Raw genomic sequence first — 22,634 nt, forward strand, 5'->3', positions numbered from 1 at the left:
AGGGCAGCTTCCAACATAGGAAGAATACAATAGATTAAAATATATCAGCACAATTTAAAACTCTCCAAATGGTCGTTCAAATGGCAATAAAACTAATTCAAATCCCAATAAATTCCCCGTCTTGCAAAAAAACAGAAAAATGAGGGAAAGGGGAAGAAGAAAGGGAAAGAGGTCACTAGATGGAAAATATTGATCTCTCAGCCACAGGCCCTGCAAAATTGCATCAAATCCCGCAGGGGCTGGGTCTAATCTGATGGAGCGTTCCACTAGGCTGGTCCTGCACATACAATGGCCCCGGACCATTTGGGCTTTGAAGGTGAGTACCCAAATCTTGAACCTGATTTGGTACTTTACAGGGAGCCAATGCAGCTGGTTGAGCACTGTTTGGATGTGCCCCAGTACAAACCTGCGCTGATGCATTTTGCACCAGCTGGAGTTTGGAGCAAGCCCAAGGGCAGCTCTGCATAGAGCAAGTTGCATTTGATCTGATGGGATCAGGCTGGTCTGGGCTATCTGGGTCAGGCTCCACACTATCTAGCTCTTGCATTGTGCCATCACTCCATTATCTCAGGATAGCGTGTATTGTTCTCACTCTCTGTTTTATCCTACCTTGGGGATTAGGCTAAACATGCGTGACTGACTCAGAGTCACCCGATGAACTTCACTGCAAGCAAACATTCAAACCCAGGTTTCTCAAGTCCTGAGACCACTGGACCACATATGTTCTAGCCAATGGAGCAACCCTCTGGACTAGAAATGTCCTCTGTTTTTAAATAAAGAAAGACGGAGGTTCTTGGGAAGCTGGATTGTATGGGTTTTCTTGTGCTCCTGCTCTATTACATACAATCCTGTAAGTACCTGCCAACCACTTTTAGCGCACAATGGGCCAATTCTAACCAACAACATATGGGTGCTCTCTGAAAGGAGGAAAACACCTTTGTTTGCATGATGCAAAATGACTTTATTGATTTGTTGTTTTTCGCAATCTGATACCTTAATTTAGAATATCCGCTGAACACATCCAAAGGAGGAGGCAGTTTGACACCTGTCTGGCCTGTTTGACATCAGTAGCACAAGTTCCTAACAGGATGGACTGCATTTCGTTTTCCTCTCTCATTCTCCAAGACATCTCATAGGACAGCGACTGGATTGGATCCTATCATTTTGTTCTGTGGAGCCCCACATGTGCCACTGGCACAAGGACTCTTCGGAACTGGCCCACCTGAGCACCAACAGATCAAAAAGGTAAGAGCCATGAGACCAATGTCTGGAAAGACAGCAGAGCCCTGCAATTAGGTTGTGATCTGGCTATTGGGAGAAGGGAAAAAGAGACCCTCAAGGTTTATGCAGAGTGGCCCTTAATCTCCCAGGACAAAGGGGATTCTTCTCTTTCCAGGTAAAGACAAGGGGCAGACATAAACCTTAAGTTTATGTCTTATGATCCTCTGAAGATGCCAGCCACAGATGCAGGCAAAACGTCAGGAGAAAATGCTTCTAGAACACGGCCATACAGCCCGGAAACCACACAACACCCTAAGTGTTGAGTTGTTAAGCTAATAGTTTGAGGGCTTAACCTGATGGGCTAAACTGGGAGTGCCTGAAGGCGGGCAGAGTGCTAAATCATTCATAGCTCTAAAACAATGGCAATGCAAATAAGGTGGTTGTTTTAGAGAGGGATTAGTCAGAAGAAGTTGTATTGGGTTAATAGAAAACTGGCAGGAACACTTGGGGCACATACATTAACAAATCCTTTGTCTGTGCAGGGTGGCTAGGCTGGAGATTAGTTTAACCCCTTTAGGAAAAGTGTGAGGCAGGTATTTTGCAAGGCAGATATGGGTGAGGGCAAGTCCAAACAAGCTTTTACTGTGTCCTTGTGGGTATCAGGACTGCATTCCCAGCAGCCCCGGTATCCTTGGACCCGCGACCCTACGCGGCGGCGGGAGGGTTCAACAAATGAAAATCAAAAGTGGGGAATCGAACGGCAGTGATTGGCTGGCATCGTTGTCGGGCCACTTCAAAAGCTGGAACTGAGTAACGCCCCCTCAGTTCCAGTGTCTTGTACCTAGGGCGACGCAACTCAATAAAGTACGTTCCTTTTATTAAAGCCGACTTTGTCCAATTGTGTCCAGCCTTACAGTAGGTACAATAGCCAGTGCCGAGAATGGGCTCCCCATTTTGGCATGGCACTGCTAGGCACCCCAAGGGTTGGCAGGACGGGTAGAGACACTGTTCTCTTAAAAACAGAGTTCCCCCAGCCCACCATGGGTTGGTCTGGTAACGCAGTCTCAAATCAACCCTTCCTGAGTGCATGAAACAGCTTCCTGGTGAATCGGATCTCTGGTCAAGCAAGATCAGTCTACTCTGATTGGCAGCAGCTCACTGAGGTCTCTGGACATTCTCAAATTTGGAGGAGCCAAGGATTGAACTTGCAACCTTCTGCATGCAAAGTAGATGCTCTACTGCTAAACTACAGCATTTTACATTTATGTGACCTCAGCCTTGCTCGTTTCAGTTTGTAAGAGCAGTCCTTTTTCACAGCTGTTCTGGTCTAAATATCCTTCTCTTCTGGGGAGAGAAAGAACAACTGAGTAGCAGACAGGAACACGCAGGAAAGAGGGCAGAGATCCTGTCCTGCAGGTAAATGTTTGTTACATTCTATGCCCATCTCTCCCAAGCATTCCCCTTAAGTTCCTGAACTTCATTCCCTGAACTCTCAGACCTCGCCCCCAAAGTAACCCAGTTTAAACACTACATCAACTGGACAGATCAAAATCTTTTTTAAAAAAACACTCATGCTTAATACAAGCTCAGTCTTTGTTACGACCAGCTCAAGGCCCAGATTTCCAATTAAAGCCATTTGGACCTATCCTATCATAGCAGCTGAAGGTTTTCAAACGGAAAACAAAGAAGCACATTCCAGCTCTCTCCCAGCATAATTGATATCAGTCACTCATTTGGGATTTTACAGGTTTGAATTTCAAGTTGCTAAGCCTGCAGTCTCTTTCTTGTTGCCCGTCTTCCATAAGCCGCCGGACGTTCCCTTTCAAAAGAAGGGCAACGTTGCTGGAACTTCTATTTCATTCTAGTCAGAAGTACAAATAGTGCACTAGCAGAAGGCTCAAGGAAGTATCGGGTCTCCGTAAGCACAGTTCCGCTCCACAGCGAGGTTGTAGCGTCCACCTCTTCCTCCTTTGTAGGCGCTGGTCACGATTCGGAGCCATCCGTGCTCTCCCTGCAAGATATTTACGTATGTCAGTAGAGGCAGATCACAATGAATGTTTTCTTAGGACAGTGATGTTCTGAAAATCCTCACATATCTGCACTGCTTATGACCCACTTCTGGAAAGGAAAATCACCCAGTTCCAGCTAGGCGAGGGCAATTGTCCTGTATCGAAGCATAAGCATGATGGAAGATACTGTGGGTCTGTTGAGTTTGTGTGTAGATAGGGAAATACACACTTGAAAACTTCCAGGCGTGTTATTCCCTTGGCTAGAACTACAAATGCAGCTGCCTTTTGTGTACAGTGTACACAGGATCACTCTTTATACATGCACAATTCTTACGTTGTATTCCACACATGTACAGCTGAACATGTGACTGAAACACGCACATTCCCACCCGGGCAATGATAAACTGTCTCTGTTCCTCTCTTGTCTTAACATCTCCAAGGGGTCATCATAAGTCAGCTGTGACTCGATGCCACTTTTCACCCCCAAGTAAGGTAAATGTTTGCACAAATATGGCTAGCAGTCAGAACTGACTGAATATACTCACAATTTACTAAACTAACAGTATCTCCAAAATATATGCAAGAAGCTTAAATCGTTAGCTAGTTTCCACTTCAAGAGTTTACATAGCCTGCATCAGACATATCTCATATGGTCACACCCAAGTCAATTGCAAAAGAGTAAACAGCTTCTCAACGCAAGATAAGCTAGCAGTCTCTGACATGATATAGAAAACCCACATGCTAGCCAGTTTCTGGTAGTAGCCTGGCTTCGATGTAACTTGGGAGGCTCGTGGTATTTTTGTTTGTAATTCTCTCTGGTAGGCAAAACACGGCAGAGTTTACCCAGGCACGAGTGTGCTCACAAGAAAAGAAACTAGGAGCCAATTCATAGCTTCTAACGAATAAGATGAGTCTTCATTAGTGAACTCCATTCTGGATAGAAAAGTGGAGAGAGGGGTTCTCTGTTCTGATCTATCCAGCTGGATGCCGAGGGATGCTGTCTGCATCTCTCTGCATACATGGTGCAAGATGGAGGAATGGGTGCAAAAATGGTGGAGAGTGAAGCAGGAAGGAAGGATGATCCCTGAGAGCAGCAATCTACACATCAAAGGGATAACATCAGAGCAGTAGAGAACAGGTGTGTTGACCCCCTCTAGCCATCTGACTCACTGATCAGACTCCCTCCAACTTCAAGGAAGGAGACAGCGTAAAGTTCTTCACTTCCAACAATTTTCAATGTTCATCAAAATTCCAGTTAACTTTCTCATTGTTCGCCCTGGACTGCATTAGTCTCTGCAAGTCTTTCTCTTCCACCATTTTATACAGGTGCTGGCAGTGGTGGGATCCAAAAATTTTAGTAACAGGTTCCCTCGCCAGCCCCCCCCCTCAGCAAAGGGGGCAGGGGCGTACCTAGGCAAACCTGAGCCCTGGGCAAAACCTGAGTTGGATGCCCCCCCCCCCCCCATGGGCAGCCACCCCACCATGACCTCCAATTTTTTTTTTTGCACCAGGTCATTTCTAAATCATCATCACATTATAGAAAATGCCCCAACTCACAAATCTGAATACAGCAATGGTGAAACACACAGGTTCTTTGATAGAGACTGGTGAGATAAAAGGTATGAAAGGCTGAGAATCCATGAATTGCAGTACCTGAAAGGGATTAACCCAGTTCAGGGAGTTACATTATTAGTCGCAATTGCTATATGGAACCTTCACGTTCAAAGGCAGGATGCCTCTCGGGGAGGCGAGGGCGTGGAGATGGAAAAACGGACCCAATTAGTAACCCCCTCTCGGCACACACAAATAATTAGTAACCCACTCTCGGGAACTGGTGAGAACCTGCTGGATCCCACCTCTGGGTGCTGCTCCCCAAATTCAATTGCAGAGTGCACAGGTGTTGTCTCTTATAAATATATGTACTGTTGCCTACCTGGCTGAATCCTATTCCAAAACAAGCTCTCATTTGGGGGTTACCATCTCTTCTGCTTACCCAGGGTTCTCCCCAAGAGTTCCGGACAATCCAGTATTCCGTTCCATTTTCCACACCCCAGCCAGCGATGGAGACAATGTGGTTGATTATGCGTAAAAATTTGTATTCTTCATAAAGTCCACCGGTGTATTCCTCCAGTTTGGGAGTAGCCATGATCCCACAACTGTGTAGGTTGAAAAAACAAAAAGATTTAGGATGCTTTTGAAAAACCAACATTTTCTTGTTCTGATTGAAATATTCTTGCACAATTTTAATAAATTCCTTCAATTATATTTTGTAGTGTTTTTGTCTTCCGGAGGTTTCAATCTAATTCCAGTTCCTAGGCTCAGTGGCTACACCTACGAGGTTAATTGTTCTGTGAAACTCACACTGCAGGTGGTCTGCCTTACAGGAGTGAATTTCTTTACTTTAATTCCAGGAAGATTAGAAACGTGACTCTTGGCTTCTGGCATTTTGGGTAATAAAAGGGGCTGGTGGCAGCTACCGAGAATGAGGTACAAGGATTAATACCCCAAGGTTCTGTAATTTTATGTTTTGCTGGCGTACAGAGAAAATCACCTGGACTAGGGGTTTTCAACACTATCTCCCTATCTCCAGCTCTCCAATGACCACTGCTCTATGCCAAGAGGAAGACAAAAATCCACCAGGATCCCCGGCCATTCTGGTCTGGAGGAAAATTTCCTCCTGACCCCAAAGTGGTGATTGACAAAACCTTGGGCAATACCACAGAGCCACAAGATGGTACAGGCCTCCCCGAGTCCTCCTGCAGGGAATGCAAAGACTCCAGACCTCCAGCACAGAGGTCCACTCTGCATGGGCCTGGGGAATGGCAGCAACGGTATAAATTATACTGGTGGAGCCCCGGGGCCATTCTCACACTCGTGTGGGTGGCCCCAGAGCTGCCTCGGCCCGTGGAGGCGCCTTTGCACAGAGGCTTCTACGCTGTGTTTTCAAACTTACCTTTCCTTCTCCTGCAGAGCTCTGCAGGGATGAGGGGACAAGCCCCGATGGCCATGGCAATGCCACGGGGGTTAGAGGGCAGGAGGCGGGTCCTGTCATCCCTGTAGAGCTCCGCAGAGTAGGGAAGGTAAGTTTGAAAACAAAATGGACCCAGTGCTGTTCACTCATTTCAGAGGCAGCGGCTGAGTGAAGTTCTCCCCCAACTGGTATTTTTACCGGCCCTGCACCGGTGTTTTTGGCCCGTGCGGAATCCGCCAGAGAAAGGCCAGCGTGGCATAAAAGTATCAGGCTAGGGATCTGGAAGATCCGGGTTCATATCCATGCTGTGCTATGGAAGCTCACCAGGAGACTGTGGGCCAGTCCAAACTCTCTGCTTAACCTAGTTCACAGTATTGTTTTGAGGATAAAATGGAGGAATCATTTATGCTGCCCTGAGCACACAGTAAGAAAGCCAGGCTAAAAAAAATATACACTAGATAAACCAATTGTGCCTACTGGATCAATGGATTTAAGAGCCGGCTGTGGCCAAAGGTCTCAGATTATTTCTCAAATGACGTGGCATAGGTAGAGCCACTAAGCTTCCTCGTCTTCATTGGTATCCCCACAATAAATTGACCTATATCAATCTGTAAACATTTACGGCTTCCACTTATTATCACCTAGAGACCTTACGCACTGTAGTATTCAACCTTAGTTTGACGTAGGTTCGACCCGGGTACTCCGCACAGCCATAGAGTTCGACTCGTGTCTGCCTCTGCTCCCCCCCACCATCAAATTTTCGAGCTCAATTGGGAGGTACGACTTTTTGCTGAACCCAGGTTGCACTCAAGCCGAAGATGGCATAGTGCAGAATCTCCCTCGCCTTGACTCTCCCAGCCAGCCAATCACAGTGCACTATTTTGGCCATGCACAGAACGGGAGACTTGCGGCGGCGAAAAGCGCGACTTAAAAAAACCCCTTCTTGTGCACAAAGCAACGGCTCAGCTCTGCTCGTTCTGCTCCGACGGAGAAGGCTCGCGAAAATGCAGATTCCTGCCAGTTTGTGACAGGCAGGAAATCGGTGCTTTGTGATGTTGTCACAACATAGTTCCTACGTGGCAAAACGAAAAAAGAGACGTGCACACACGTTTCCCGCCATAGAACGGCAGCTAATCGGGAATGAGGAGCGAAAGACACGAGGAGGTAACTCCGCCCTCTGAACTCGGATCCGGAGAGACGACCCGGCTGCTGTGCGGAATAACAGAAGAGTCGAGCTCAGGTAACGATTTCCACAGACACGAGTCAAACCAAGGTCGCCTCTGCTGTCCGGAAGGCTTCCTACTGTATTTGTCATATGACACTGAGGGTCTTTACCTGATGGGACCGTTGGCATAGATTTCTGCCTTCATTTTGTCTCTCCCACTGACTGTTCCATGATCAGCGACTTTCCAGAGGGTGTAGTTCTGAATCACATTACATTTGTCGAAAGTAACACATGTCCCACACTGGTTAAATTTCTTGCACTCTGCAACATCATTAGGAAGAATTTGAGCAACACAGAAAGTTTATTTTTGTAATATCCCGCCTGTTGAATAGTTCTGAAGAAATTGAAAGGTCACATACTGTTATGGGGTCATTTGTTTGATCCTAATGAAAGGTATTATATGGACTGTGTCCCTTTTTTTAAAAAACCAACCCAAACCCTAGATCTGGAAAGGATAAACCCCTGATTTGGATGAGCCGGGCGAGCCTAATCTTGTGTGATCCAATTGGAGGCTCAGTTTTGTCCCCAACCCTCCATGTTAATAGCTGGTTTATTTTACTAAATTTATGTCCTGCCTTTTTGCCCTCACAAGGCCCACCAAGGCATCTAACCAATTCACACATAATATCACATTTTAAAACCACTAAAACCAACACAAAACCCATTAAAACAACTAGAACTAGAGCTAAAATATATCTGAAACATAAAAACAGCAATTAAAACATTGGGCAAGAAGGAAGGGTAGTGAGGGAATGCAAAATGAAACCAAAAAGGCTTAACCAGTTGGCAGAAAATGGCAACAGAAGGGAACAGGCAAATCTCTGGTGATAGAGTTTGATGCCACAACCAAGAAGTCCCTGGATTGCCACCTGCCTAATCTAAGAAGGAGGGACACCTGCAGGGCATCTGAAGATGACTGCAGTGGTCAGGTAGGTTCATAAGGGAGTTCTGTTTATGAAGAACTGGCAAGAGAGACATATCTTGGACCTGAAAAACAACTTATGCACATGTACTTTTAGAGACCCGTGTCGCATCATGGTTCTAGAGTCAGATTAGGACCTGAGAGACCCAGGTTCAAATCCCTACTGTGCCATGAGAAACTTACTGAATGACCGTAAGACAGACACACATTCTCAACCTAACTTACCTCAATGGGATGTTGGAGAGTAAAAAAGGGGAAGAGTTTGTATTTATACCTCACTATTCTCTACTGAAATGAGTCTCAAAGTGACATCCAAACTCTTTGCCCTTCCTCTCCCCCCAGCAGACACCTTGTGAGGCAGGTGGGGCTGAGAGAGTTCTGAGAGAACTGTGACTAGCCCAAGGTCACCCAGCATGCTTCATGTGAAGGGGTGATGAATCAAACTTGGTTCTCCAGATTCGAGTCTGCCACTCTTAGCCTCAACACCAAGCTGATGTATGCTGCTTTAGGTCCTCACTAGAGAGGTATAAATGAAGTCAATAACCAAAACAAATAGCAAAAATTTCAAGTAATCAAATAGGATCCTTTGTGGAGGAAGGAAGAGTCAGTTGCTATAAGGAGATCTCACATACTTTGGTCTTTGGCTTGGTAATTGTTGCAGGTCTCATCCGGGATGCCGTGGGTATGAGCGTACTCCCAAACACCTGTGTGGTCGCCTCCGTGGCAGGTTCCTGAACTGGCACAGTCAAGCACATGCTGAACCGACAAGTAGGCAGAGGGCCAGGCAGCTTTCCTCTTGATGTTGATGCGGTCTGTTGAGGGACAAACAGAGAGGCAGCAGGGAAGCTTTGGGGAGCTCCTGAGGTAGAGGGCCTGAGGGAAACATTCTGTGACTGAGGAGTCTGCCAGTTGAAGTCGTACTGAGCCTCAAACTCACAAGGGGCGATTCCGCACACGAGTAAAATAGGTTCGACTCAGTTCCCTGAGAAGGGTACTAACCTAGGTCGAAGCCATTGTTGTTCCCCACTGCAACCAGCTTGATCCCAGCTTGGAGGGCGGAATCATCCTGTGCCACTTCGCCGCTCCGTTCCGATTGGTTACTGTTCTACGGCCATGTTCCGTCTATCCCCACACACGTTATAAAAAAACTGCCACAGGAATGGAGGGACGAAGGTGGCATTTTTTGATTGGCCAGCTGTACGCATGCCCGAAACACTCAGCTGTGATTGGCTGAATGGGGGACTCCTGGCACCAGAGATTCCGCACTTTACTGGAATCGAGCTGAGTTCGAGTGTGGTTCCCTGAAAAAGCAGTAGTTCCCAACTGGAGTCGGAAATTTGACCGTTACACGGGGCGAAGCTGGTACAAAACCACGTCGATCCCAGTGGTTGTGCGGAGCACTTAGGTTCAACACAGCTCGAACTTAGGTCGATAACACAAGTGCGGAATCGACCAAGGAGGTCTTTCTGTGCCACAATCCTGCATCTTTAATAAGGGAAAACAATGACTTTTTTGGGCGTGCCACCCAATCACAGCTGACTTATGGTGACTAGTGGTGTATCAAAGGGGTGGCATGCAGGGCACATGACTGGGCATCACTTGAAGGTGGGTGCCATCCCTGCCTGCCCATTGCAGTCACACCATTAGTGCACCTTACCTCGTTTACCATCTGGCCATTTAGCACAGCTCAACCACTAGCAGTGCTGCCCCTGCCCTACACTGAGCCTAATTTAGGGAAGAGGGTCCCGATCCTCTGAGCCAACAACAAGGGGATCCGCATCTTGGCCTACACAGCACCACATCATGCTGAGGACATCGTGGGCCTAGGATGTGAGGAGTGGTCTTGTGTGGGGCAACATGATGTCTTGAACAAACGTGGGAATGAAGATCAGGGAGTGACTACCAAAGGGCAAATCGATCAACCACCTGTGTCCCCATACCTGCGAGGGCGCTGGTGCTGCCATGAGCCCAACAGGACCCGCAGTACTGAGGGATGTGCTGGTTGCGTGTGGCACTCACGTAATTGACTCCATCTACGTTTCGCCAATCCCAGCTCTGTGGCAGCTCAGAGACCTTCAAGTATTCGTGAGGACGAGGGTAAGTTCTGTTAAGAGGAAGAGCACATCAGCCGCTTTTCCAGTGTCTGGAGGGAAGAGAGGGGGCAAAAAAGTCTTCCGCCGCCTCATAATGATTCATGCCGTGTCATAACATCTAGCGGGGAACTTCTTTCTGAGCCAATTCCTGCTTAACAATGTTTACGAGCAGCCAATGGCTCAAGCAATGTGGTATAAGGCTGGGCTGTTATTATTTTTTCTTTATTATTGAAAACATTTATTGGCTGCTTTTCTTCCTTATGGGGTTCAAGATGGCTTACAACGCATCACATAATTAAACATTTTAAATCACAAAATTTAAAATCACTACTTGGGACTGCTACAAAATTTAACCAAGTGCAGTCCTAAATAAAACCGTCTTCAGCTGTCTCATAAAAGTTGAAAGTAAGGAGGCCAGGCACACCTCTCTGGGGATGTTGCTCATAAGCATGGGGCTATCACTGAAAAGGCGCTGTCTTGCGTATCCACCACAGAGTTTCTTTGATTGATGGGACTGTTAGGAGGTCCCCTCCCTGGGATATTAATTAGGATCTGAGATGTCATAACCCTCTAACACATAGGTGTCAAACTTGTGGCCCTCCAGATGTTATGGACTACAGTTCCCATCATCCCCTGCCAGCATGATGCTGGCAGAGGATGATGGGAACTGTAGTCCATAACATCTGGAGGGCCACGAGTTTGACACCTGTGCTCTAACATCTTAGTCTTAACATCTGAGGTGTCATAACCCTCTAATGTCTTAGTCTGGGTCCTGCCATATTTCTTTCTACAGAATGCTCACTGCTTAAGCAGGCCTGAGAATGTTTACCTTTCAACACTCCCTGTACCAATCTGCCCTTATATGAGCATGCAGCTGCAGAGAAGGATGGTGGTGGAGCTGAGTGCTTTCATCCCAGTTCTCACCATCAGGAGTGTGTCTATCTTCCTGCCGCAGGGGAGGAAAGGAGAGTTGTGGGCCTGACGTTTCTATGCTGGGGGATATAATGCTTTGCCTGTTCTAATGCACTCAGTTCTGACAATATAAGTCAACAGCTTTACTACGCTTGCTACCAATAAATGAGAATTCTGCTTTCAAAGCACTGATTCTTTCGCTGACCCAGTCTGGGGCTGTGACACCCAGTTTCATGAGAGACCTCAGACAGTCATTTAAACTACCTGACAGGGTTGTTGGAGAAAAGGAACTCTGAATGTTGTTCTCAGCTTCTTGGAGAAAGGGCCGGATAGAAATGTACGAATTACAGCCCCACGCATTGACTGAATGCATGAGGTGGGAGAGTATACCCTCCGCACCCCCTGTCTCCATATGACTACGTGAAGGAAGCATCCGCGCATATGGCCCCTCCCTGTTGGTGACCATGAGGAGGAAGATCTGCACAGCTGCTTCCTCTATGTGGTCGCCACGGGCCCAGGGGTGGGACCAGTAAACTGGTGCCTACTCTTCACCACACGTGTTCAGTTAAGGCACCTGGTACCGAGAGGGATTCGCTATTTCATCAGCCCCTGCCAGCATGGCCAATTGGCCACACTAGCAGGGGCTGATGGGAATTGTAGTCCATAACATCTGGGGTGCCAAAGGTTCGCCACCACGGAGTTAAGGCATGGGGATGTCATCTGAACCAGCTCTTTTGACATGATGCATAATTTGGCGTGTGGCATGCGCTTGCCAGATGCGGCAGATCTGCAGCTGGAGCAAGAACAACTGTGTGCACAAATCATTAAAGAAATGTAATCGCTTTTGGTACAGAGCCAAGTCTTCGTGGTTGCGACTGAGCCTGGCCTGATAGCATTAAATCTTCAGACGGATTCCAATGCTGCAGCTTCCTACTGAAACGAAGACTCCCTGAAAGAAAGTATTACGGTATGTTATTGTTGAAGTCTGGCAGCTTTTGGATTTGTCCTGAAATAAATGGAGGCTATATTTCTCTCACACTGGTTTCGGAGAGAGAAATATATGGAGTTAGAAAGAAAAGTGATATTAAAATGGTATAGAACACCAAAACAACTAGCATACATGATAAAAGGACTTTGTTCTAAATGCTGGCACTGTGGAGACCAAGAGGCATATTATAGCCATATGTGGATAGAATGTGCAGAAGTAAAAAAAAAAATTGGACAATTGTATTGTTATATATCGAGAAACTGGTGAAGACAAATATTGATTTAAATAATGACTTAATGTTCATGGGTGTAATGGAGGACAGAAGGGTGGATAAACAATATAGTTATATGTATAAAATAATGATTAAAGCAGCACATGCAACAATAGCCTTGGGCTGGAAAGAAAAGAAAAAATGGACATTTCAGAGATGGTTAGAATATATTTGGGAACAAGGGACACTTGATATTTTCGATATATTATCCAAAAATAAGACGTGGCAAGATAAACAGAATGACATTTTGAAGATATGGATAATATACGTGGACTGGATGAAAGAAGCTCGATGAAGAAATATGGGAGAAGAGGCTACCGAGAATGAACTTACTGCTGTTTGCGTGACAAAACTATGAAGAAGAAGTAATGGGGGGAGGGAGAAAAGGGGGAAAAAGTATCGTTTGAAAATGTATGAAGGAAAATACTATAAACTATAAAATTCAAATGATACAATAAATTTTTTTAAAAAAAAAAACACTGGTTTCGGAATAGTTTCATTCCAGTGTTTGAGTCAAGTTTGTTTATTCTCTTGTATGCACGAAGCCTGCTGGGTGGCCGTAGACCAGCCACAGTTCTCTCAGGACTCAATGGCAAACCACGTCTGAACATCCTTTTCCTTGAAAACCCAATGGAACCGCCAGAAGTCAGCAACGACTTGATGACACCTCACACACACAAACATTTCTGCTATACTCCCAACAGAGGCAGAAGCTCCCCCTTAAATCTAAGAGCACTCAGAGGTCATCTGTCCAAACAGAAATCCATCATGCAAATCAGGGAGGTGACTTCATAGCGAGGAAGTCCAGGGTTGCTTCACAGAGGCAGGCTGTGACAAATTACCTGTGAACATCTCTGTGCAGGGCTGTCGCAAGTGAGCTGTGGCCTGACAGGACACACACGCAGACACAGAGATAAGGGTACATAAGAATATAAGAACGAGCCTGCTGGATCAGACCAGAGTCCATCTAGTCCAGCACTCTGCTACTTGCAGTGGCCCACCAGGTGCCTTTGGGAGCTCACATGCAGGAGGTGAAAGCAATGGCCTTCTACTGCTGCTGTTGCTCCCGATCACCTGGTCTGCGAATTCACATTTGCAATCTGAGATCAAGGAGGATCAAGATTGGTAGCCAGAGATTGACTTCTCCTCTCCATAAATCTGTCCAAGCCCTTTTTAAAGCTATCCAGGTTAGTGGTCATCACCACCTCCTGTGGGCAGCATTATTCCAAACACTCAATCACATGCTATGCGTGAAGAAGTGTTTCCTTTTATTAGTCCTAATTCTTCCCCCTAGCATTTTCAATGGATGCCCCTTGGTTCTAGTATTGTGAGGGTATGCTGGATGCTGATAGCACTTACCACACTGAAAGGAACACAGCTTTGAAGTTCACAAATATTAAAACGTATCTGAACGCCCATTTCATGAGTGTGCATTCAATGGGAAGAAAAAGCTCTCTCTTCCCCTGCCTTGCATGTGACCCAGCTGCTAAAGGGTCAGATCAGTCAGTTCTGATTAAGCGACCTTAAGCATTCATAGTGGAGATTTAGACTGCAGTCATATGATCTCTGCCTCGCTTTTTATGTCGCAATCTGGGGTGATCAGGAAAGCAGGCCCAGGGAAGGGCTCCAAAGGACAGCAACTGTGATTCACGGAGATGAACAACGCAATCTTGTGACTTAGTGACTCCACCTTTCTGTCCTGCTGTTCGATGCTGGGAGGCGCCCCTGGATTTGGAAGGGCTGAAAGAAATCCAAAGAGCATTTGCTTTCGAGTCGCCTCCCTGATTTGCATGTATTTCTATTTGCATAGATGACCTCTGAGTGCCCTCAGACTTAAGGGGCAACTGCTATCTCTGTTGGGAGTAGAGCAGAAATGTGTGCATGTAAAGGGCCTTGGGCAGGGCTATCTCAGCAGGGATTAATTCCAGGATCCCAGAGAGGGACAGGGGAATTGAATCACCCAGGCTGGTATGAAAACTGCACGGTGAAGAACCAGATCCTAAATTCTATAACTGTTTCCCTCTCTCTTTCTCTCTCTCATCCCCCCCACCCCCACACACACAAACAAGAGTAGGGCTATGGCTCAGATGCGAAGTATCGGCTTTACATGCTAACGGTCCTAATTTCAGTCCCCAGCACCTCCACTGAAAAGGATCAAATCATAGGTGATGTGCAAGATCTCAGCCTGTGACCCTGGAGAGAAGCTGCCAGTCAGAGTCGGCAATACTGACTTTGATACCTCTCTATTCTGCATTGGTTGGACCTTGCCTGGAATACTGTGTACAGTTCTGGGCGCCGCAATTCAAGAAGGATATTGACAAGCTGGAACGGGTCCAGAGGAGGGCAACCAAAATGGTAAAAGGTCTGGAATTTGTGCCCTTTGAGGAGAGACTTAGGGGGCTGGGTATGTTGAGTTTGGTGAAGAGAAGGTTAAGAGATGGCATGATAGCCATGTTTACATATTTGAAGGGATGTCATGTTGGTGAGGGAGCAAGCTTGTTTTCTGCTGCTCCAGAGACTAGGATCAGGAGTAATGGGTTCAAGGTGAAGGAGAAGAGATTCCACCTAAACATCAGGAAAAACTTCCTGACAGTAAGGGCTGTTCGACAGTGGAATGCACTACCCCGAAGTGTGGTGGAGTTTTTAAACAAAGGCTGGATGGCCATCTGTCAGGAGTGCTTTGATTGTGTGTTCCTGCATTGCAGGGGGTTGGACTTGATGGCCCTTGAGGTCTTCCAATTCTATGATAGACTTAGTATAAAGCAGTTTCATATGCTCATATGCAGACACCGGCAAATGTGATACCCAGAGGCTCCTGTGGAGTGTATGGAGAAAGGAAATCACTTCTGGTTGAGAAGGCTGGAGGTGGTGAGGTCACCAAGGATGGCTCTAATTTGCTCCCCACAAATTAGAGGTCATTACTCATTCCAACAGGGAAAAGTACAGTGCAACATCAGTCTACCACTAAAACCCACCTGTCTTCCTTTGCCGTCCCTGGAATTGGATTGGATTCAACCAGCTTTAATGCTCATTAAAAAGAGTAGAAGGGTCCCTTCTGAAGAAGAAGTTATACCCTCCCTTTATCTCCTGTAAGGAGACTCAAGGTGGCTTACAAGCTTCCCTTTCTCTCCCCACAACAGACACCTGGTGAGGCAGGAGGGGCTGAGAGTGTTCTGAGTAAACTGTGACTGACCCAGGGTCACCCAACAAACTTAATGTGGAGGAGCGGGGAAACAAACCCAGTTCACCAGATAAGAGTCCGCCATACAGGTAGAGGAGCAGGGAATCAAACCCAGTTCTCCAGATGAGAGTCCGTCTGTTCTTAACCACTACGCTCCACTGGCTCTTATGTTGTGGATCAGGGGACCTGCATGGACCAAAGTCATGAGGTGGCCAGCTCTGGTTGGAAAATATCTAGACATTTTGGGGAGGGGGGGTGGAGCCTGGGGAGGGGAGGGACCTCAGAAAGGTGCAATGCAACAGGGACCACCCTCCAAAGCAACCATTCCCTCCACAGGAACTGATCCTGGTTGTCCGGAAAACAATCATAATAGCAGGAGATCTCCAGATATCACTTGGGAGGGTCGCAGCTCTACATGTGGGCCAGGGGCTGTAATAAGGAGGGGGCTTGGGCAGTGGTGGGATCCAAAAATTTTAGTAACAGGTTCCCATGGTGGTGGGATTCAAACAGTAGTGTAGTGCCAATGGGGCTGGGCGTGGCATGATGGGGGCGTGGCCGGGCATTGCTGGGCGGGGCTGTGGCAAGGACACGCAGGCGCAGGCTGCCACGCACGCCGGTGCACCTCCTGCTAGACTGCTTCAAGTTCTGCACGCTACTGCTGAGAGGAGGGGCGTAACTAAGGCAAAAATCACGTTGCAAAATCACCAATTAGTAACCCCCTCTTGGCACACACAAATAATTAGTAACCTACTCTCGGGAACCTGTGAGAACCTGCTGGATCCCACCTCTGGGCTTGGGCAAGAATGAGTGGGAAACTGGGTTGGATCCCCCCCCCCCCATTATCTGGCCTAGTCTCCACCAACATTTATTTATTTTATTTTTTATTTTTTATTTGAATTTTTATACCGCCCCATCCCCAGGGGCTCTGGGCGGTGTACAACAGAACTAATACAACGAATTCAGGAGCGAACAATAATTAAAACAACAACAATCCATAAGGCTCCATCATTAAAACATACTAAAACATACTAAATTTTTGTTAAAACAGCGGTAATCATTATAAAAGGCGCCCGGTAAATCCTTACTCTTAAAACCCTCCCCTAGGGAGCAGCCGGACTCCTCCATAGGAGGATAGTCTAGGTGTAAACGAGCAGGGGCACCATACTCAGCGGCTGGTTACTCCAAAGGCCCGGCGGAACAACTCAGTCTTACAGGCCCTGCGGAACTCACCAAGATCCCGCAGGGTCCGGACAGCTGGAGGGAGAGTGTTCCACCAGGCCGGGGCCAGGGCCGTAAAAGTCCTGGCCAGTGTGGAGGCCAGCCGCATCATAGAGGGGCCAGGGACCACCAGTAAATTTGCCTCAGCTGAACGTAGAGGACGAGTGGGGGCATATGGGGTAATGCGGTCCCGAAGATACGAGGGTCCCAGGCCGGCCAGTAAGGCCTTAAAGGTCAGAACCCACACCTTGAAAATGATTCGGAATTCCACCGGAAGCCAATGCAACTGGCGCAACACAGGCTGAATATGATCACAGAAGGCGCCCCCTGTGAGCAAACGTGCCGCCGCATGTTGGACCAGTTTCAATTTCCGAATCAAACGCAAGGGGAGACCCACGTAGAGCGAGTTACAATAGTCTAACCTGGAGGTGACTGTTGCATGGATTACTGTGGCCAGGTCTGCCTGGGAGAGAAAGGGGGCCAGCCGCCGGGCCTGACAAAGGTGGAAAAATGCAGTCCGGGTTACATGGGCCACCTGGGTCTCCATTGAAAGATACAAATCCAGGTGGACCCCCAGGCTACAAACAGAGGAGGCTGGTGCCAATGTAGCCCCCTCCCATATCGGCGGCTGGAAATCCCCACCCCCTCCTTCCCACCCTAGCCAGAGGATCTCTGTTTTTGATGGGTTCAGTTTTAACCTGCTCTGCTTCAACCAACCAGCAACCGCCTCCAAACAATGCTGGAGAGCCGCAGGGGCGATGACCGTTCCCCTCTCCATCAACAGAATGAGCTGAGTGTCATCAGCGTACTGATGACAGGTCAGTCCAAAGCTCCGTACCAACTGAGCATACAAGGGGGGTCGATATAGATGTTAGCAATAATAGCCGGGGACAACAGTGCCCCCCCTGAGGCACACCCTCACAATGAAGTGGGCACTCTCCGGGAAGCTTGGTCCCCGCGACCACAATTCTTGCTGACTCCGTCCCGGAGAAACGAGACAATCCACTGAAGGACAGTGCCCCGCGACCCTCGAAGCCGTGGCCAGGGCGGTGGGCCAAAAAAGGTCGCGGATTCCATCCACATCAAACGCTGCTGTCAGATCTAACAGAACCAGCAGCGCCAATCCGCCTCAGTCAAGCTGCATACGGAGTGTATCTGTGACAGCGGTGAGAACAGTCTCCGTCCCATGCCCAGCACGGAAGCCGGACTGGAGGGGGTCAAAAGCCGATATGTCATCCAGGAAGCCCTGAAGCTGCTCCAACACCACTCTCTCAATTACCTTCCCCAGAAACGAAAGATTCAAGATCGGGGCGGTAATTGGGCCAGATCACTCTGGATCTTAAGGATGGCTCTTTTCAAGAGTAGGCATGGACCACTGCCTCCCTTCAACCCAATCTCGAAAAAACTCCTTGCTCAAGGGAGCTATGGCTGATGATATTCAACAGATGTGGGGTTGTAGCTCCACCCGCAAGTTCTAATAAAGCCAGGAGGCACGGATCCAGTGAGGACAAGTAGGGAGTGTCTAACAGCAGCCAGTGGTCCTGCTCTAACTGGCGTGCTTTGGAGAGCAGGGAGAACTGGGCCACAACAAGGGCTACAGAAGACGGCAAGTGGAGCCTGCCAGTCTCGCCATTGTAGTCACCAACGTGGGGGGAAGGTCCCATGGAGCAACGGACTTTGTCTTGTGCAAAGCTCATAAATGCCTCACAGCTAACAGTCAATTGACAATCTGTAGAACCTTCCGATAAGGAGGTTAGAGACTGAATTATAAGAAACAATTGTGCTGGGCGAGAGCTAGCAGATGCGAGAGAGGAGGAGAAGAAAGCTCTCTTCGCCTCCTTCGTCGCCATGTCATAGGCTTTCATAAACGTCCTATAAGATGCTCGCGCGGCTCCGTCACGAGATTTCCTCCACACCCGCTCTAGACGTCTAGATACGAATAGACCCCTCAGAGGACTCCTTCCTGCCCTCACACCTACAAACACTCCACCTCTCTTACAAGCTCCCACAGGCTCACCAACATAAAGCTGAACTGACTAACTTGTTCTGTTCTAGTGAGTAATTCCCACCAGCTCTCTGGCCAATCACATGCTCTACCCTACCCTGTTTCCCCAAATATAAGACATCCCCTGAAAATAAGACATAGTAGAGGTTTTGCTGAAGTGCGAAATATAAGGCATCCCCCGAAAGTAAGACGTAGCAAAGTTTTTGTTTGGAAGCATGCCCGGCGAACGGAACACAGAAAAATAAGACATCCACTGAAAATAAGACATAGCACATCTTTGGGAGCAAAAATTAATATAAGACACTGTCTTATTTTCGGGGAAACACGGTACCTGGAACTGAGAAAGTTTCTGTTGGTTTCCGAGTGTCTATTTTAAAAGCTCTTTTAAGGACTTTGATTGTTCACCCCCTTGATAGAAAATTGGCATAAAAATATCCTAAAGAAAGAAAGAGAAGAAAGAAGCAATCCCCACAAGGCATGTGCACAAAGATAGGCATTTAATGCAAATGCATTATGTGCTAAGAGTAGGGTTGCCACCTCTAGGTTGGGAAATACCTGGAGATTTTGTGGAGCCTGAGAAGGGCGGGGTTAGGGGAGGGGCTTCGATGCAGTACAATGCCATAGAGCACACCTTCCAAAGTCTCCGTTTTCTTCAGGTGTTGCCTGGAGATCAGTTGTAATCCCAGATCTCCAGCCACCCCCTGGAGGTTAGCAACCCTTCTTAACAGCCACTCCACCCCCATAAGGATTGCGCCTGCTCCCTTCCCTGGTTTGCATAGATCTAGAAGGCCTTCAGATCCAGATCAGAGCCTTTTGCAACCACCAAAATCAGGAGTGACAACAATTGCGCAATAATTGGCCCTGGATGCTGGGGAGATGCTGAAAAGGAATGACAAAGCAGGGATGCGTGGGCTTGTCTATTGCAATGTTTCAACGGGGCACCAGGGACTGGAGGCTGCCTGCCTGCCTCTTCCCTCTGGGATTTTTCTTTTTGAATGAACATCTGCCATTTATAGACGGCTCCTAAAGGTCCAATGGTCCTGGCTAAATCAAGGCATCTCTTCCCCCTTAGCCCCTGGAAGGAAACAGCCCATTTCAAGTAAAAATCTGGAGCATGTTTACTAGGCAGTATACTCCCGCTAGCCCTAATTTGGATAGTCTGTGCAAACTTAGTTTAGTCAGACTAAGGCTGCTAAACAGGTTAGAAGATTTTGGATTTATACCTCGCTTCTCTCAACCGCAAGGAGTCTCAAAGTGGCTTACAAACTCCTTCCCTTCCTCTCCATACAGCAGATACCTTGTGAGGTAGGTGGAGGTGAGAGAGTTCTGAGAGAACTGTGACTAGCCCAAGGTCACCCATCAGGCTTCATGTGCAGGAGTGTGGCTGCATGAGACAAACTTGGCTCTCCAGATTAGAGTCTACCTGCCCTTCACCACTAAACCGTGATGGCTTTCTAGCACTTGCACGAGAGACTACTAAGGCCATCTGGGCTTGCTCCTCAGAGGAAGGCGACGGCAAACCACCTCCGCTCACTCTGGCCTCTTCTGCACATGCAGAATAACACACATTCAATCCACCTTCACAATTGTTTGAAAGTGGATTTTGCTATTCCACACAGTAAAATCCAGCTTTAAAGTGGATCGAAAGTGGATTGAAAGGACATTATCCTGCATGTGCGGAAGGGGCCCTTGAAAACCCTGCAGGTCGCCATAAACTAGCTGCGACTGGATGGCATTTGTCACCCCCAATCTAGACCCAGAGAGCATGGGGTTTAATTCCGCCATCTGCCTAACTTGACGGTGTGGATTTAAATGGGTGTTTATTATGTATTGTCGAAGGCTTTCACGGTCAGAATCACCAGGGATCCTCTGACGATGCCAGCCACAGATGCAGGTGTTACTGGAACACGGCCATACAACCCAGAAAACCCACCACACCCTAAATTGGGGTTTGTTCGGAATTTAGCAAGAGAGACCGAGAGGGCTGGGACCTCGGAGTGGGCTCTCTATGCGAGGCTCCTTGGTCCCGCGAGCTCTCAGGCGTTTGCCCTCCGCCGTGGGCCCCGTTCGCACGACAACCCTGCTGGGTGGGCCAGGCGCGAGTCTCCAAACTCAACTGGGCGCGCGCGGCTGCGCGGCTCCTGCGCTTTTTGGAGCGCGGCTGGCCTGCTGCGAGGCGCGGGGCTCCTTACCTGACTCCGGCGGGCGGGCGCGGAAGCGGCCGGTGGCAGCTCTGCCCTTCGTGGAAGTAGAGGCCGGCGGCGGCGGCGGCACAGGCGCCCAGCAGCGGCACCAGCCACAGGGCCGCGCCGGGGCAGCGCATGACCGCCCGGGGACGCGCCAGGCGGCCTGGATGATGGGGGGCCGGGGACGCCGCGCCCTGCCGGGGAGGAGAAGAGGCGCCGCCGCCGCCGCCTGGTCGGTGGCTGCAAAAGCCGAGAAAGGGGAAGCTGCGGGGAGAACCTGACGAAGCGGAACAGATGGCAAAAGGCCGGCCCCGTCCCAGGGCCCCCCTCCCCGGAGGCGCAGAGGACGCGGGAGCGCGGAGGAGCCTCCTGGCCAGGCCACCCCACCAGCTGCTTTGCCTGCAGGGGGTCGCAGGCCCGGACCTCTTTCTGCTCGGCAATGTGCTAAAACGGAGGACAGGGATTGCCCCTAGAGAATGCCCGCGGCGTGACCCCTGGGAGTGAAGGGGAAGCAATCCTGTCCTAGGGAACAATGCAGGCTGGGCTGCCCATATGGAATCACGGAAGGCAAGCTTGTCCCTAGGAGTAAGAAGAGTTTGGATTTATTATACCCCGCCTCTCTCTCCTGTAAGGAGACTCAGGGTGGCTTACAAGCTCCTTTCCCTTCCTCTCCCCACAACAGACACCTGGTGAGGTAGGTGGGGCGGAGAGAGATTAAGGAGAGCTGTGACTAACCCAAGAGGTCACCCAGCAGGAAGGTAGGAATGCAGAAACGTATCTGGTTCACCAGATAAGCCTCTGCCCCTGGGAAATCAAACCGGGTTCTCCAGATTAGAATCCACCTGTGCTTAACCATTACACCACGCTGGTAATGGAAGACGGGCTTGCCCAAAGGGAATAATGGAAAACACACCTGCCCTTGGCTAATAATGGAAAGCACTATTGCTAATAGGGAATAATGGAAAGCACCATATGGGCAAGTATTATTCTCTATGGCAGGGGTCCCCAAACTACGGCCCGGGGGCCAAATGTGGCCCCCTGAAGGCATTTATCTGGCCCGCCAGGCATGGCGGCGATGGCTCCATTCACGTGCAGTGGGGGCTCGAGGGAGAGGAGGAATCGGCTCCTCTGGCGCAAGGGGCTCGCCCGCCTTACCACCAGCACGAAGGATCAGGGGAGCGAAGAGGGCGACTCCTCTTCAGTCGGCAGGGAGAGAAGCAAAGCGGGTGTGGATTTCCTGTCCCTGGATGCCCAGGACGACCCTGAGGCCCAGTCGGGGCAGGCTTTCTATCTCGAGGCTGGGGCAACAGATGTCGCGCTCCCCAAAACACACAGTCACCCACGACTGCTTGAGCGAACAGGGCACTGAATCCACCTGGATTCCCCAGCCCGCGGCGCTTCCCGAGAACTGGCAGGGTCTCGCCATCTGCTT

General features: G+C 48.7%; 1 protein-coding gene across 1 annotated transcript; it reads right to left on the reverse strand.

Moving 5' to 3' along the window:
- Nucleotides 1-940: 940 nt before the first annotated feature.
- On the reverse strand, nucleotides 941-21,787 carry LOC125433696 (cathepsin Z-like). The gene is made up of 6 exons (XM_048498428.1): nucleotides 21,209-21,787; nucleotides 10,289-10,452; nucleotides 8,981-9,160; nucleotides 7,537-7,687; nucleotides 5,224-5,386; nucleotides 941-3,232 (listed from the first exon to the last, which is right to left on the reverse strand). Exons 1-6 carry the CDS (start codon nucleotides 21,337-21,339, stop codon nucleotides 3,119-3,121), a joined length of 903 nt encoding a protein of 300 aa, XP_048354385.1. The 5' UTR covers nucleotides 21,340-21,787; the 3' UTR covers nucleotides 941-3,118.
- Nucleotides 21,788-22,634: the final 847 nt, after the last annotated feature.

This window comes from Sphaerodactylus townsendi, linkage group LG05 (genome assembly GCF_021028975.2).
Source record: "Sphaerodactylus townsendi isolate TG3544 linkage group LG05, MPM_Stown_v2.3, whole genome shotgun sequence".
Lineage (NCBI taxonomy): Eukaryota > Metazoa > Chordata > Lepidosauria > Squamata > Sphaerodactylidae > Sphaerodactylus > Sphaerodactylus townsendi.